The sequence below is a fragment of the Tiliqua scincoides genome, chromosome 5 (genome assembly GCF_035046505.1).
Source record: "Tiliqua scincoides isolate rTilSci1 chromosome 5, rTilSci1.hap2, whole genome shotgun sequence".
NCBI lineage: Eukaryota > Metazoa > Chordata > Lepidosauria > Squamata > Scincidae > Tiliqua > Tiliqua scincoides.
The window spans coordinates 19783918-19799461 of record NC_089825.1 but is presented as its reverse complement, the minus strand read 5'-3'; the positions used below and the strand labels follow the sequence as shown (position 1 = coordinate 19799461).

General features: G+C 44.0%; 1 protein-coding gene across 13 annotated transcripts in view; it reads left to right on the top strand.

Moving 5' to 3' along the window:
* KIAA1217 (KIAA1217 ortholog) overlaps positions 1 to 15544 on the top strand; it is a 252662-nt gene that overhangs the window by 200762 nt on the left and 36356 nt on the right. For all 13 annotated transcript variants that reach the window (XM_066629018.1, XM_066629011.1, XM_066629019.1 and 10 more), the window contains one exon: positions 3719 to 4533. In XM_066629018.1, the coding sequence (XP_066485115.1) occupies positions 3719 to 4533 (815 nt within the window). The remainder of the gene's footprint in view (positions 1 to 3718; positions 4534 to 15544) is intronic.

Here is a 15544-nt window from a genome sequence, read left to right as displayed (position 1 = left end):
CACATCTTGAGTTTATGAAACATAAGCAGTTTGTGGCCTTGCCCTTATTGTGCAATTAATGTGGGGATATTTCAGATTGTGGCTTTTTTGCTTTTTTCCCAAAATGAAACCTCGTGCTTGTTGCTCGTTCCCCCTTTTTGGAAGATTAGCTTGGACTCCACTCTTTTCAAGTTGGTATCTTCTGTGCATTTCATATGTGTGTCTTGCTCAGTGGCTGATGCTCACAGTCTGGTACGTTGCACAGTTTCTGACTGGATGGCAAGGGGGGGTTATTTAGTGACTAATTTCTAAGGGGAGGAGAAACTGAAGGTTTATCATGTGGAAAAGTACTTTGGTCTATTGAAGCACGGCTGTTTCGAGGAGCAAGATGGGCCACGTTAGATGTGAGCAGAAAGACTGAAGAGCTTTTCTTAAGACATAAAAAATCCTTTCTGAAGAGGGTGGAGATATAAAAAGTCTAATTTTTGATCAAGACTTCAAAACTTGGAAAACCAAGAGAACAGTAAGATGTGGAATGCATTCTAGTGATCTTAACTGCTCTACCCTTACAGTTGATTGAATTAATGTAAGTGGCTTTTATTATTTCCAAATGAAAAACTTTGGAGAGCTAATATATTGATATCTGGGTCACAGTGCTGCTTTTGTGTTTTCTTTTTAATATTGTTTTAGCAGCATCTAATAACTGAATGCACTGTAATATAAGGATTTGAGAGATAATAGCAAGGCATGCTTTGAAAGATTTGTGTCTGAAAGGAGTACTGTACTCGGAAAAAGGAGAGAGAGAGAGACCTTTCATGTATCTGTGGATGTACAGATAATTCTAAGTGCTGTGTTGCTACATTTTTAAGGCTTCGGGAGGGAGGGAGGGAATCTTCTGTGGCTAGCAATTTCCAAATTTTGAATGGACATTCAGCATGAAATGAAATTACTTCAGATTGCTAATAAATTGGGGTGATTTATCTTCCTGGTGGGGTATTCAATTCAGCAAAGGTATCACATCTACTTGTGTTAAGGAATGTACGTAAGTGCAACAGCTGAACTAAATGTGCATGTGTAAAAATTGGTTTGGGGTGCAGTTATATGTTGAAAAACTGGGTCTAATTTTTTTTCTTTTTAAATGCAGTGTAGCAATGGAATAATAAAATAAAAAATGTGATCATAGTAAAATGTTGTGTGTGTGTGTGTGTGTATGACATGAAATGGAAATGGTGAAGCAGATTGAGTTTCACACATGCAAATGTTCAACAGGCAACTGTGTGACGTGATGAAGTGTTACAGGTGCAGTGCAGTACATGTGCAGTGCTTATGATGCATGGCTATCCACAGAGGGGGTTACTTATCATTTGTTACACAGAAGTATCTTTGACGCAGGGATTTTGACTAGCATGAAAAGTAGCCATATTTTTGTGTAGTATGGAAAATAAAAGAGAGTTCAGTGGCAGCTTAAAGATCACCACATTTCTTATAGCATAGGTGTTCAAAGCCTGTAGCCTACAGCCTTTTATTGGGGAATCATGTGCAATTTAGACTTGGTTGTAAAACTAAGGTTCATCTCACATTTATGTTGCCAATTGAATTTTCTCAGTTTGGGCAGGTTGGACACCCTGGGACTAGACACCCATTTGGTCACAATGTGCTCATTCATGTAATATCTAAACACTGTCATCTTGTGCAAAGTGGTACTTAGAATGTGTATTTATTAAGGTTTTGCTGATTAATGTACATTTACACACAGTGTTTCTAGGCATCTGCCTAAGGGCCCAATCCTATCCAATGGTCCAGTGCCGGTGCAGACACAATGCAGCCCTGAGGAAAGGGAACCAACATTCCCTTACCTGGAGGAGGCCTCTGTGGCTGCCTCTCACCCACAGGATGCAGCACATGCCTCATTGGCACGGTTGCACCAGTGCTTGAAAGTTGGATAGAATTTGGCCCTAAGGTTGTTAAATATAATGCACGATTGGGGACAAATTTATGTTTGCAAACACCTCTTTATTATACACACACTCCTTAGGAAGCCAGGTTTGATTGTGGATCTCTGCAGTGTGTACTTGCTGGGCTCACACTGCATAATATGTGGAAAGACCCAAGTGATGAATCTATGTGTACATCTCCACAGACTCCCAAGTCTTGCTTCTCGTTTGTTTTTCTTTTTTGATAACCTGACTCTTCTGCCTCATCTTATGTTTTTTTTGTTTTTTTTAGTTTCTAGATTGTCTTTTTCCCCTTTTCTCGTGTCTGAGACTACAAACTCCCTGCTTGGCCTCCGATCACAAGAAGAGTCCTCTTAAACTCCAGCTGTGGGGATGGGTGTAATAAGAGCCATCAATCTGTATATTCTGGCATGGGAATTAACATAAGATGAAAATAAACTTGTGGGTGGGGAAGGGAGAGAATGCAACTCTCTGTTTTGTCAGTAGTGTGGAAGTACCTTGTGATTGCTACACAGTGGGTAGCGTCCTTTGTCTGTGTTAAAATTGTGGAACGATGTTTTTCCAAGTAAGATCACAGTCTGACATGCAGCACCTCTAAGTGACACATGGGGATTTTAACTGAGTGCAATTGTGCATGAATTACAGCTAAAATGTTCTGAATCTGATACAAGAGTTACTGAGTGAATATATGGGCTCTCTCTCTCTCTCTCTCTCTCTCTCTCTCTCTCTCTGTGGGTGGGTAGGTGGGCGTTAAGACCTAGTTTGGTGGCAGTTTCTGCTGTAAGTTAGTGAAATCCCCCAATCCTCCTCCTCCACAAAGAAATGTGTTTAATTTTTGTTGTGGTCACATGGGTGCCTGTGGCTGTTATATCCGCTGGCTGGAAGGTTCAGTGGGCAAAATGAGAGGTGGTGTAAAGCCAAGCCTTCAGCGCATGTCTAGATGGAAGGTCAAACTTCATTAAATCAATTTATTTTGAGTGAAGTCCTTTTGCAAATGTGAATACTTCTCTGTCATCAGAGATTTTCAGCATTTGAATTCTGCACCTGTATATTTATTTACTGCAGTTACGTGCTGTCCTTTGGCTGTGACAAAAGAAAATACTAAAATGCTCAAGCAAAAAAATTTACAAAATAAAATAATAAAAGAGCAGAAGAGCCATTGGTTGCCGCTTCAGGAACTGATATCAAGAACTTTCTAACCTAGACTTATATCTGTGAAGTGGTTTGAGTTTTCTTTCTCTTTCCGGGTGTGCAGAAAGTGGTGTTATGTGTTTTTATTCCATGGGCGCATTTTAATAAATTATAATTTTAAATTATAATCACTTTTAAACTGTACTAGGTTGGTTATTTTGGTGGTATAGTATCAGCAGATGAATCCACGTGCATTAAGAGGTGTTAGAGAATGGTGTTAGAGAATTTTTTCAGATTTTGGGTTTTTATGTTTTTTGTTGTTTTTTTCACAAAAAATGAGAACTGCAGAAAGCAATATTACGTATTTTTACTTATCAATATGTAATTTTCTCTTTTCTAGTGATATTGTTGAAACATCTAATGAGATACACACACACACACACACACACACACACACACACACACACACACACACACCTATTAGATATCGATACCAGGTATACCATAATATACCTATTAGATATAGATACCAGAAGTTTGATCTATAACTATCAATAATGGAATTTTGAGTTTGATGATAATGGTGCATCACTGTAGCTCTGCCAAGACTAACCAAGAATGATGTTTCCTAAGTAGATTTCTTTATGTTGCAGATGCAGAGAGAAATCTTCCCAAGTGCTTCTCGGCCAGGATCTACCGCGCATCCTCCTCATGCACTCCCAACCTCACCATCTGCTACAGCAGTGCCCCATTCGATGCCCCCTTCCCCATCCAGGATCCCCTACGGCAGTGTCAGGCCAGTCAGTGGTCCTGGCAATGCAACGATTCCCAGGGACAGACTTTCAAACATGCCGGCATCCAGGTCCATCTCACCCAGCCCCAGCGCTATTTTGGAAAGAAGAGATGTGAAGCCGGATGAGGATATGAATAACAAAAGCCTGACTCTTTTTCGGAATGAAGGGCTGTACGCTGACCCATACTTGTACCATGAGGGCCGGATGAGCATAGCAGGTTCACATACGGGACACCCTCTTGACATTCCTGACCATGTAATTACTTACCATCGTAGCACAATGAGATCTTCAAGCACTTACTGTAATCCTCCAATGCAGCCTGAAATTATGGAGCAGTCGCTGTACAGGCAGAAATCGAGGAAATACCCTGACAGCCACTTGCCGACCCTGGGTTCTAAAACACCTCCTGCCTCTCCTCACAGAGTAGCTGACATGCGAATGATAGACATTCACACCCATCACAATGCCCAGGTGCCTCCCCACACCATTCACCTTGACAGATCATCCCCTGGCCGCCAATCTGTTAAGAAAGACCCTGGGACTCCTGTGTTTGTGGAAGCAAAAGCACGAAATGCTATGGGGTTACCCGGCATGACTGAGATAGCCCCATCAATACCTGACAAGAAAGCCTTTGGCTATGGGACAGCAGTGATACCCAAAGAGAGCGAGACCAGGTAAGGCAGAATGAGTATGTGTTGTGTGAAAACCAAAGAGAGCATGCCCAGATTGGCAAGATGGATTCCTTCCAATGTTCTTTCCCATCACAGTATTTTATTGTAGTCTGGAGGTCTCAAAAAACCTACATGGGAATTGGATCTCTTTCCCGGGGCCCTGTGCATATTGGCATGTTGGCAAACATAGGGATTCTTTCTGTGGACATGCCTTTTGCAAGGAAAAGGTCTTGGTATAGTTCAGACTGGTAGCATTGTAAAGGATTTTCTCTGAGAGTCATAGTGTTCTTTGCTTGTGATGTGTTTTACAGCCCTATCCTATTCTCCACATGCTGTAGCATGCAGGTGCACCATGAAAGTGCGCACCTCTTGCTACGGTGAGAGGGTGATCAGGAGGCCTGCAAGAGCATCCATATGGCATATCCTGATGGCCTCTGAGTCTTCTTGGACCTGCACAAGCTATATAAATTGAGGAGAACCAGGGGTGGGGTGGACTGAATAATGGGTTATAGAACATAAGAACATAAGAACAGCCCCACTGAATCAGGCCATAGGCCCATCTAGTCCAGCTTCCTGTATCTCACAGCGGCCCACCAAATGCCCCAGGGAGCACACCAGATAACAAGAGACCTCATCCTGGTGCCCTCCCCTGCATCTGGCATTCTGACATAACCCATTTCTAAAATCAGGAGGTTGCGCATACACATCATGGCTTGTACCCCATAATGGATTTTTCCTCCAGAAACTTGTCCAATCCCCTTTTAAAGGCGTCTAGGGTAGACGCCAGCACCACATCCTGTGGCAAGGAGTTCCACAGACTGACCACACGCTGAGTAAAGAAATATTTTCTTTTGTCTGTCCTAACCCGCCCAACACTCAATTTTAGTGGATGTCCCCTGGTTCTGGTATTATGTGAGAGTGTAAAGAGCATCTCCCTATCCACTCTGTCCATCCCCTGCATAATTTTGTATGTCTCAATCATGTCCCCCCTCAGGCGTCTCTTTTCTAGGCTGAAGAGGCCCAAACGCCGTAGCCTTTCCTCATAAGGATCATGACTAGCACTGGATCCACTCCCTACCTCTCCCGATACACCCCCCCAGTTCCTCCCCTGAAACAGTCCCCTTCCCCACCCACGGCGGCCACTCTGACAACTTACTGGGGTTGGCAGATCCTCCTGGAGTCATTGTCACATGTGCCACACTGCTCTTCATTTGTGGAAGCAACCTGGCAGTGTGTGATAGCGGTTCAGCTTTTACGCTACCAGAAAGTACTCTCCACTGCTGGAGCTTGAATTCTGGTAGCACTGGGCCGCCATAGGATTCTACCCGAAGTCAACTTATATTTATTTCCAGCCCAAAATCTGCTGGTTTCTTAAATGTGTCGAAACAGCGTAAGCATAGATGGAAGCTTTGCCCTATCCTGTGGAGTTCCTTCTATATTTGGAAGTATTGCCTTGACCATTTTTCAGGTCTATGCAACCATGATTCTTGTCATACATGGCAGTGTAATAAGGAGAAGACTCATTCATAACCCATGTGCATTGTCTCCTGCAGTAGGTAATATCTAGCTCGGCAATTTTCCACATTTTCATCTCATGGCACACTGATAAGGTGCTAAAATTGTCTAGGCACCATCAAGTTTTTTACCGTTGACAAGGCACACCACACTGCCAGTGGGGAGGGGGCTCACATCCCCCAATGGCTCTACTAATAAATGATTCTTCACCAATGTCTATCAGCGCACCTGCGGACCATTCACAGCGCACCAATGTGCTGTGACACACTGACTGAAAATCGCTGCTCTAGTTTCATCTTGTGCTAGGTTGTAGTCCTGCTTACAAACTATAAAGGCTGCAAATATTATTAATTGATGTGGAAAGCAAGTAGAATCAGCTGTATCTGAATGGCATGATCCATGGGGCTTCTTATCAAGATAAATTTTGATGACTTGGTAAAAAGATGAAGATTAACTGGGTTATTTTTCTGACATGAAACTAATGACTCAGGAACAACCTCCGCTTCTGATGTTAATGGAGAAAGTATTTCATGCCTGTTAAGACTGGCACAAATTCTGAGATCCCAATTTTTATTTTCTTTATGAGGTCGAGGACTTTTTTCCTTCATTTGGTGTTCAGAAATTGAAAGAATTAATCACTGGCTGCCCTATCTGTTGTACAACACAAATTTTCATAAGAGTGGGTTTGCTTTTGATATATTCATCAGGAACGGATGCTGCCTTGGTGGGAGGGGGAGGGAAGAATGTTGTCATTGATTGATCTTTGTATAATAGCCCAGCCAATGCATATGTGATGCTACATCACATCATCATGGACATTACATAGTGTACATCACATACATGAGGTTTGTGCACATGCTTGTCTTATAAACACACATGCCAAGGAAGGCACACAAAGATAGTATTAAAAAATGTACCTAAGGCACAGGAGTCTGCCCCAAACAGGTCCCCTTTCCCAAGCTGTTGGTGATAGCTGGGGGGGGGGAGGGGGAGGAGAGAAGGATCTGTTTGGGACAGTCCAATCCTTGTGTGCCTTCCTTGGTTTGTGTGTTCATTATGTAAGTCCTTTGTCCTGTGCGTGGAAGCCGCTACACTTTAAAATCCTGTATTGAAACCACTTTGTGAACATTTTAATTGAAATGTGATATATAAATATTCTTAATAATAACAGTAATCTTGTTGACTTTCCATTCCCTGCATTGGAGGGGTACAGAGGGGAAATGTAGATGTGAGACAAGCATTGAGCTAAGGCTTTGGTGAGTGGGAAGAGCAGGGGAGGCTGGCACATCAATGGATGGTGGGGGGGGGCATTTGGCATGATATCAGTCCTGCCCTGTCTAAACCAGATAGTAATTCAAACTATCTGAATTATTCAAACTGAATATTCAAACTGAATAACTGAATTATTCAAACTGAATATTCAAACTGGAGAAAACTTTAGTAGAACTTCTGATGTTTGCCTCTTCTTTTGAACCCCAAAGGTTGTATCTGGACACAAACCTAGCAAACATCACTGGCATCTCAAACTGGGGGTGTATTTGTATAGCCATGGAAAAGTTGGTGACTTATTTGTTGGCAGTAGCTTGCTATCCACTGGTCTGTGGGCTCTCACGTATCCTATAACTCTGACTTAGAAACTTCATAGACCTTATCCCAGGTCGGAATCCTGGCTTGTTTTAACCCATTTTTGCCTGACCCACAGGTGCAAGGTGACCCGATACAATGGAGGACAGAGTGCCTACACCTTTAACCATGTATAGAAGAGGGAATTTGGGCAGGTGCAGCTCAACAAGGAAGGGTTTAAAAAGCTGCATCTGCCCAAATTCCTTCTTCTATAGAGTGGTTAAAGGTATAGGCACTCTGTCCTCCATTGTATCTGGTGACCCTGCACAGGTGTGTACACATTTGGTCCCTGTTGCATATATGCAACGTTGAGCAGAAATGACTTAAAACTGGAGAAGACATTCACCACTGAGCTGAGCCGGTGAATGCCTGTCAATAATTTTGTACAGAGGTAAAAATAGTTTGCTGGGTTAAGAAACCATTTGATTCCACTCGTATTATTTTTTTCAGCTCATGACTGATCAATGTGTGTGTGTGTGGGATGGGGGAAAACCAAAGATGCCATGTCTAGCTGAAAAGAAAACCACCAAAGTGTGAGATGGAAGGAAAATTTCAGGCTTGTCAGCAAAAACAAAAAAATGCCCTGGCAACCCAATATAATATTAAGAAGCAATCAAGTTTCAGATATTTTTTTCTTGAGTGTATTAGTTTTTTTTGTTTGGGCCTTTCATCCATTCTTTCCTTTTGTAAGGCAGTAAAGTCAAAAGGGGAATTGTAAACAGTTGGGGAAAGTGTGGTGAGAGGGCAGGCAGGTAGCACAAAGTGGCCTCTCTTAGTCACCAGTTATCCAGACTGAGGGGCAGCAGATGTTCTGAGAGCTTTCTAATAGGCAGTGGCCCTGCAGTTTCTCTGGATTACTGGTTGGTTGGTTGGCAACCTTCAGTCTCGAAAGACTATGGTATAAGCCTACAGCACCCGGTATTCCCAGGCGGTCTCCCATCCAAGTACTAACCAGGCCTGACCCTGCTTAGTTTCCGAGATCAGACAATATCTGATACAGCTATGTATAGCCAGCTGGACCCAGAGAATTCGTGGTTGAGGTGAGAGTGCTCCTCGTCTGACTGGTAGACCTGGTGATGCAGGCAGCAGGGAACCAATACCCAACTATATTGCTCTGAGTTTGAGTTCAGGGTCAAAGCCGGCTCATCTATGAAGCTGACTGAGACAATCACCTCAGGCAAAGCACTGGTGGGAGGCATCCACCTCCATCATTCCACTCATGTTTACTGCTCCTCCGACCACTCCCTGGAGAGAGGAGAGTGGTGTTCTAGGGACTCACCCATCGGGGACTCACTTCCTCTTCTGCTCCACCCTCCATCTTGCTTTTCCTATCTAGGGAGTGGTAGGAGCAGATGCTGCTACATTGCTAGGTAAGGGGGGCAGCATTGTAGCCTAATGCTTTAGGCACTAGCAAGTCTTGGACCAGCTGTTCTCAGGATGTGTGACCCTGCAGTAGCTAATTTCAGTTTTCTCATAGCAAAATTATTGGATTATTTGTGTCATGAATGACTTTATGGATCAGAAGGGGTTGCTTCGGGTCATGGTTTTCATCTAGAAACAGCTTGCGAACACGTGACTTCTTCATTGTATTTTGGCTCCAAGCCTGGTCCAAGGCGAAATGGTACCTCAGTATTCTGCCCTCCACTTTTTATGTGCTCAAATCAGCCCTGACATTCTTCCACTGCTACTGCCATGTTCCCTCCCACCTGCTTCTTCGAAACAAGCCAGGCAGAGTGTACTGGGCATGCTCTGTCCAGAATATTTTAAAGAAGAGGAGGTGGTAGTTGTGGAGTAATCCCAGAGCACCCAGTTCCCCAGTGCTTTCTCCTGCAGCCATACCCCCAGGATAGGTGGCTCATGGGAGTGGCAAGGGAGAAGGAGGAGGATCACCATTGTCTGGTCCTCCTCTTGCCCACTTTCAGTGATGAGGGGGCCAGGGGAAGGAGTAGGCAGGCTAGCACTGGATGCAGGCCGCCCCTGCTGAGGTGTTGCTGCCTCCACCAGCTTGCCATTAGAACCAGTTTCATCAGCCAATCTCATGTGTGGTCTGGGTCCTTGCCTCATTACTGCTTCTGGCCCTGGCCAGGACTGGCCTGTTCACGCAGCTGCTAAAAGAGGCTGCATCAGCAGCAGATTTTGAGATGTCCAGAGAGGTGGTGGACTCAAGGTGCCTGTCACCCCAAGCCTGCAGCCACCGCTGCCTCTCTCAGCTGCTGCCACCTCCCTCCTCCCTTCAGTCCGTGAATGATCCACTTCCTGCCAGAGTGAGTGCAAAGCTGATTCTGCTTCACGCTTACCTGAGCATGAAGCCCATCATTCCCCTACTTACCGAGCTCCTTGCATGCTGCCTTGAAACCTGGAAGTTCTTGGCTGGTTTCACCAGAAGTTGAGCACTTTGATGAACCAGTGCAGCACATGAAAAGCGCAGTAAGTTTTTCCAGTTTTGTTTAGTGTACAGGTGGCAGACCTGAGCCTACATCAGGCGGCATTTAGGTCACTCTGGCTTGTGCCTAACCAAGTTTGCAACCTCAAATCAAAGAAGATATATCTGCTATTGGTATAAAATATATACCAATATAAAATATTGAAGTAAGCCTCATCAATACTCACTTTAGACTGTAAGCAGTTCATTCTTATGAAAGCGCATTGACCAATAAACCACATTTTCATAACGTAGCTTCTACATATACAAACTTGTGGTTCTGATGCTGCACTTGGATGCATTAGTAAAATTGTACAACCGCCTTCCTTATGCAGTACGTTCCTGCTTTTTCTTTCTTTCTTTTTTTTTTTACAACTTTCTGTGGCTCTGGAGCCCTTTATAAAGAGTCTTCAGAATGCTGCAATCATTTCTGCAGATTAGTCTATTGTCTAGCCGATGAAATGTGTATAAGGTTCCTGAAGTCTTAGTTGAATTTTGTAAAACAGTAAAAAACAATTTGGTTGGAAGTGGTTTTAAAATAGCACCGCAAAGTGGTCCCAAGCTGAGATGCTAATTCTGGCTTTCCCACAGGTTGTCAGTGCCTTTACAGCTAAGAGTAGAAACAAGCAAGCTGAAGGCCAGTTTGATATACTGGTCCATAATGTTTTAGCCTTCATCTGAGAGTTGGTAGTTCTCCCTAGATGAAATATTCCATACACATACAAAAACTACCAGCTTAGGGATAAGGTTTCGGGCTAGTTTGAAACATATGGTGAGTATATTGTCGGGGAGAGCACTGGAATGCTTGATTTTTCCCCCCACCTATGATCTGAAATACTACCAGCCTACAATAAATGCATCATGTCAAACTGCTGAGTGTCTTTCACTTCTAAGACTATACAGGGAGAGAGTTACTTCTAGAAGCAAATAACTGATTCAAAAATTCAGAGCTCTGAAAGTTAGAAAAGGTTAGAAAAGTTAGAAAAGTTCTGATTTCATACAGGATCTCTATGCCAACTTTCTGCTGTCCCCAGCTTTCTTGTTTCCAGGTCATACCTTCTCCCTTTCCCAAGCTTTCTCCTTGCAGTCATGGAGTAGGCAAGGAAGCAGCAGCAGGGAAAGCTGGGGACAGCAGGGGGCCCATTGAAGTCCCCATTATGTTCCTTGTGACTGAATTGAGGATTCTGAACATATTCAGAAGCTCATAAATAGTTACTATTGAAAGAGCTGAGAATTCTCGTTTTTCCATTTTCAGTCCATTAAGCCAGGAGCTCCCAAACTTTCCAGCAGAGCTTCTGCTGCAAGTCCTTGTGGGAGAGGGGCAACAGTGTCAACTGGACCTCTGCAATTGTGCCTCCACTGGGGATAAAAGGGCTTTTTTTGTACTTACTGGGGTCAGTGTCACCCTCTGGATGGTATGGGGAGTCTGTGGTCCCCTGTGTGGGCCCCCCTGTGCCTCAGAAATGTTCAAAAATGTAATTGCAATCCACTCTGGTTCTGCAACAAAAACTGGAAGTGGGTCGCAATAGCAATTCTGGGAATTTCTGACGTGCAGGGAAGCCCACAGAGGGGACCGGGGCTCCCCATAACCTCCGGAGGGCTGGTGCTGCCCCTATGTAAGTATAAAAAAGCCCTTTTGTTCCCAGCAGCAGTTTGATCATGGAGATCCTGCCACCACTGTCCCGTCCCGTAAGGGGGCAGTGACAGGCCTTCCCTGGCTGGGATATCATGATGTCCCAGTTTGGGAATCTCTGAATGAAGCAGAAAGGGTTAAAACTATAGATTTCAGTATGCTTGGCAGTAATGGGGGGGCTTCTGAGCATGCATGGAGTCCTTCCATTTTGTTGCCTGGAGCACCCTGATACTAACAATGGGTCCTCTGTTGTCCTCAGCATCCCATCCTCCTCTGATCAGAAATGCCTTGAAAAGGAGCAAGGAGGAAAGCCAGGAGCAGAGGAGTCTGGGAAATGTGGTACTGAGCAGAACTAGTCATGAACTGAGCTTGTCCTTCTAATTGGTCTGATTTTTCCAAACTGGTGAAGTGGATTTCTGCCCACTCCTTCAGCTCCAAAACTTGTCTCCATCTCTGATTGTAACCTTCTACTTGTAAAACATGCTCTCTACCCCAAGCTGCCATCTGTACGTGATAGAGCTTGGCTTTGGTTTTTATTATACTATAAAATAATGAGAAGCCATCCTTAATAATGAATATAAGGGAGTGAAATGCACTTGCTAGTCTGAGTTGCTAATTCTCTCCAAGATGGATCATCTTGTCTATATTTAATAGGAGCCTGTGCACATACAGCCTAATGAAGCATATTGAACGTGAATGGAAGATTTTACGACTGAAATTCTAGTTTATGCCTGCATGAGGCATGATGTGTCTGCTCTTTAATGCAAACGTAAAAAGATGCCTCTGGGAAAGGGAAAGAACATGCAAATAGTGCTCAGGTTATTTCCAAGTGAGATGTGGAGATGAGTTTAGCAATAGATGATGAAAGTCCTGTTCTGAATGACCTCTGGCTAGTTCTAAGACCGGAAAAAGGTTGTTCCGCACCAATTCTCCATGGAGCTGTAAGAAGGAGATCTGCCAATACAAGAGGAAGCATTGAAGTACTGTGTTGTTAGGCTCTGGCAGGATGATGGCTTGTGTATTCTGTTGTGCTTCTTAGAGACAATGAGCTGAGGAGGGCTGACAGGCATGTTTTCAAAAACAGTCCACAAAGGAAGCCAGGCTTGTAACAGAGTCTGACTCTGCACAGGATAGCTGGAAAGGACTCAAGATTCCTTCTGCTCCTTGATGTGCTGTGCTACTTGATGGCCAGACACCATTGGAAGAAAACCTCCTAGGGGCAAGGGAGTGGATTGACTGCTTTGGCTTCTCTCTTGCTACCCTCCTCCAGGTTTTCTTGGAAGGCAGGAGTCCCCAGCAGAGTGCCCTTTTGTACTGCTCTTTGAAACTTTCCTGCTGATTTGGCCTTAGAAGTAAGGCAGGAAGGTTTCCACCCTTTTCCTTAAAAATGTGGAGGGTTGGGATTGAGGGTGGCCTGACTTGCAAGGACATTTCAAGAAGACTGTACTCCTCCACCTCCTGGAATCTCACATTTCAGCCTGATGGAATGCAAAACTGAGCCTTGCCTGCTGACTTCCAAGGAAGCTCATCAGGGAGCAGACATTTTTCAGGCTACCCAAGCTGAAAAGGGCTTTATGAGTCATGATCAGCACCTTGTGTTTGACTCCAGCAAGGGGAGGGACCTTGGTCCAATAGCAGAACACACCCTGCATGTAGAATGTTACTAGTTCAACCCTGGCATCGTCATCTCAGGAAGGAGACCAGGGAGAAACCCCCGCCTGAATTCATCCACTGGGTATAGCAAACAGTGCTGATTTTGACACAGACAGAAGTTTAGGTAGCAGCATCTGGTACAGTTTTAAAGGAGGTCAGTGGCATAGCTACAGGGGGTGGTGTAGTAAGTACTGCAGGTGCCACAACGCATCATGTAAGAGGTGTTGGCATCACTACGTTGGCATAGCTGCCTGAAATAGCTCTGATGGCAAATGGGAGGGGGCGCTTACACGGTGTGTTTCGGTGCTTATAGTACTTACTATGCCACCCCCCTGTAACTACACCACTGAAGGAGGAGCTATAGTTCACATATAGGCAGAGTGGATAGTACTGCTCCAGATGGGCCAGTGATCTTTCTGCTTGCTTTTTTTTGGCTCAGAAAATAACTCAGCCAATGCAACTGACTGGTGTAATCCCAAGATTACCACACAGTAACAAAGACATTCCAAGCACCCAGAAGCATCTAAACACCATTCACCTTGTGCAATAGTACCTACTCTGGCTACTGACTAAATGGTTTTCCATATTCCCCATTATCAAACAGCTTGATTTGAATGCTGTTTTGAATAGTATGTTGTTTTATTCTGCGATAAACTACTTTATTGCACAGTAAAGCACTGCACTTTTAGCCATGGACTGGACACAAACTTATCTCAGCAGTGAAACTTAAGTTGTCCATGTAATTGAAAAGAGAGCTTTCATAGTAGGATTTGTTTGGTAAAAGGAAGGTGGCTGAACCCACAGTCTTAATGACAGAAACTTGCTGCTGTTTTCAGGACCTGTCCATGGGGTTAATTTCAGAGCAAACTCTGATAGATTTGGTATCAGGCTGGATAACCTTTGCCACTCTTCCACACCATCACCAACTTAAATAAACAAAGAAAATGAGGAAGGCAGTGAAAGTTCAGGGATTGACTGTGAAAATGGCACAAGGAATAGTCAGATGGAATGAAGGCAAGTTGAAGCTTGGCCGTTCAGGAAACGGTTTGGTGAAGATACGCATTTTGATGGCAAACTTTTAAATGAAGCAGGAAATGGCTTCACAGCTTGAGGAGATCCTGTTTATCAGGATTGGGTTCACTTGAGAATAAAAAAAGATGGTAGAAGTCTTAGCTAGCAAGAGGGGACAGCAAGAGTAGAGGCATTGTTCATAACAGCAAACAAGTTTAGCCCAAGAGCCTGTCTAGGTTTAGGGGACTTAATTTGGCCTTTTCTTGTTTTGTGGTTAACAGCCTTCATTCCACTTGCATCTAGTCTCACCACAGTTCTTTCCTTTGACTAGAGCTGTGGTGTGCTGAACAAACCAAACCTTTCCTCAATATCTCCAGATTCTGAGTTCAGGACTTGCTGAACAATGGCAATTCTGTCATTATGCCAGGCATGGAAAACATCATTGCATGGTGAGAGGAATGATTGAAAGAGACACAGAAAGGTCAAAAACAGATGGAGTGGAGAAAATAAGCTGAGAGAGTCACATGAGAGAGGAGGTAGAATCCAATGTCAAAGGGCTGGGGAGATTTAAAAGTAGCAGAAGTTTGATGCTGATGTTGAGAATCTTAGTCGGAAGTGCAGGAACTTAAGAAGAGTGGGGCGATCACAGCCGTGGAAGAATCCTGATCCTGTTGAAAAGAGGAAATGGGCACAGCAGGAGGGAAGGCCTATGAGAGAAGCTGCAGAAGCTTAGAGTAGGGATCATCAGCACACAGTCAGGATCAGAGAGATAAACACAGATCACAGAGATGAAACAGGTGCAGGGTTTGCCATCCAGTTTCATGTGGGAAGAAAAAAGGAAGATGGACCAAAGTGGCAAATGGGTGAGGATGAGGAAACACGACCCATTTCGCCCATTCTGCAGAGGCAATGTGGTTTGGCCACCAAGCACGTATTCAATAAGGTTTCATAGCCAATTACATCTCCATGTTGAATGCATTTCTGCAATGCATGTTTGCAAACACACATTTGTACAAAATGTACAAAATGTGGAGCTTTTTTTTCCTCTGTATTTTGGTGAAAGATTTTTCCAGTTGTCTAGAAATCCATCTACCTTCTGTATACATCTGGACTCAGCTGCACACTGCTCTTGGTCAATTTCAGCAGGATACAATATT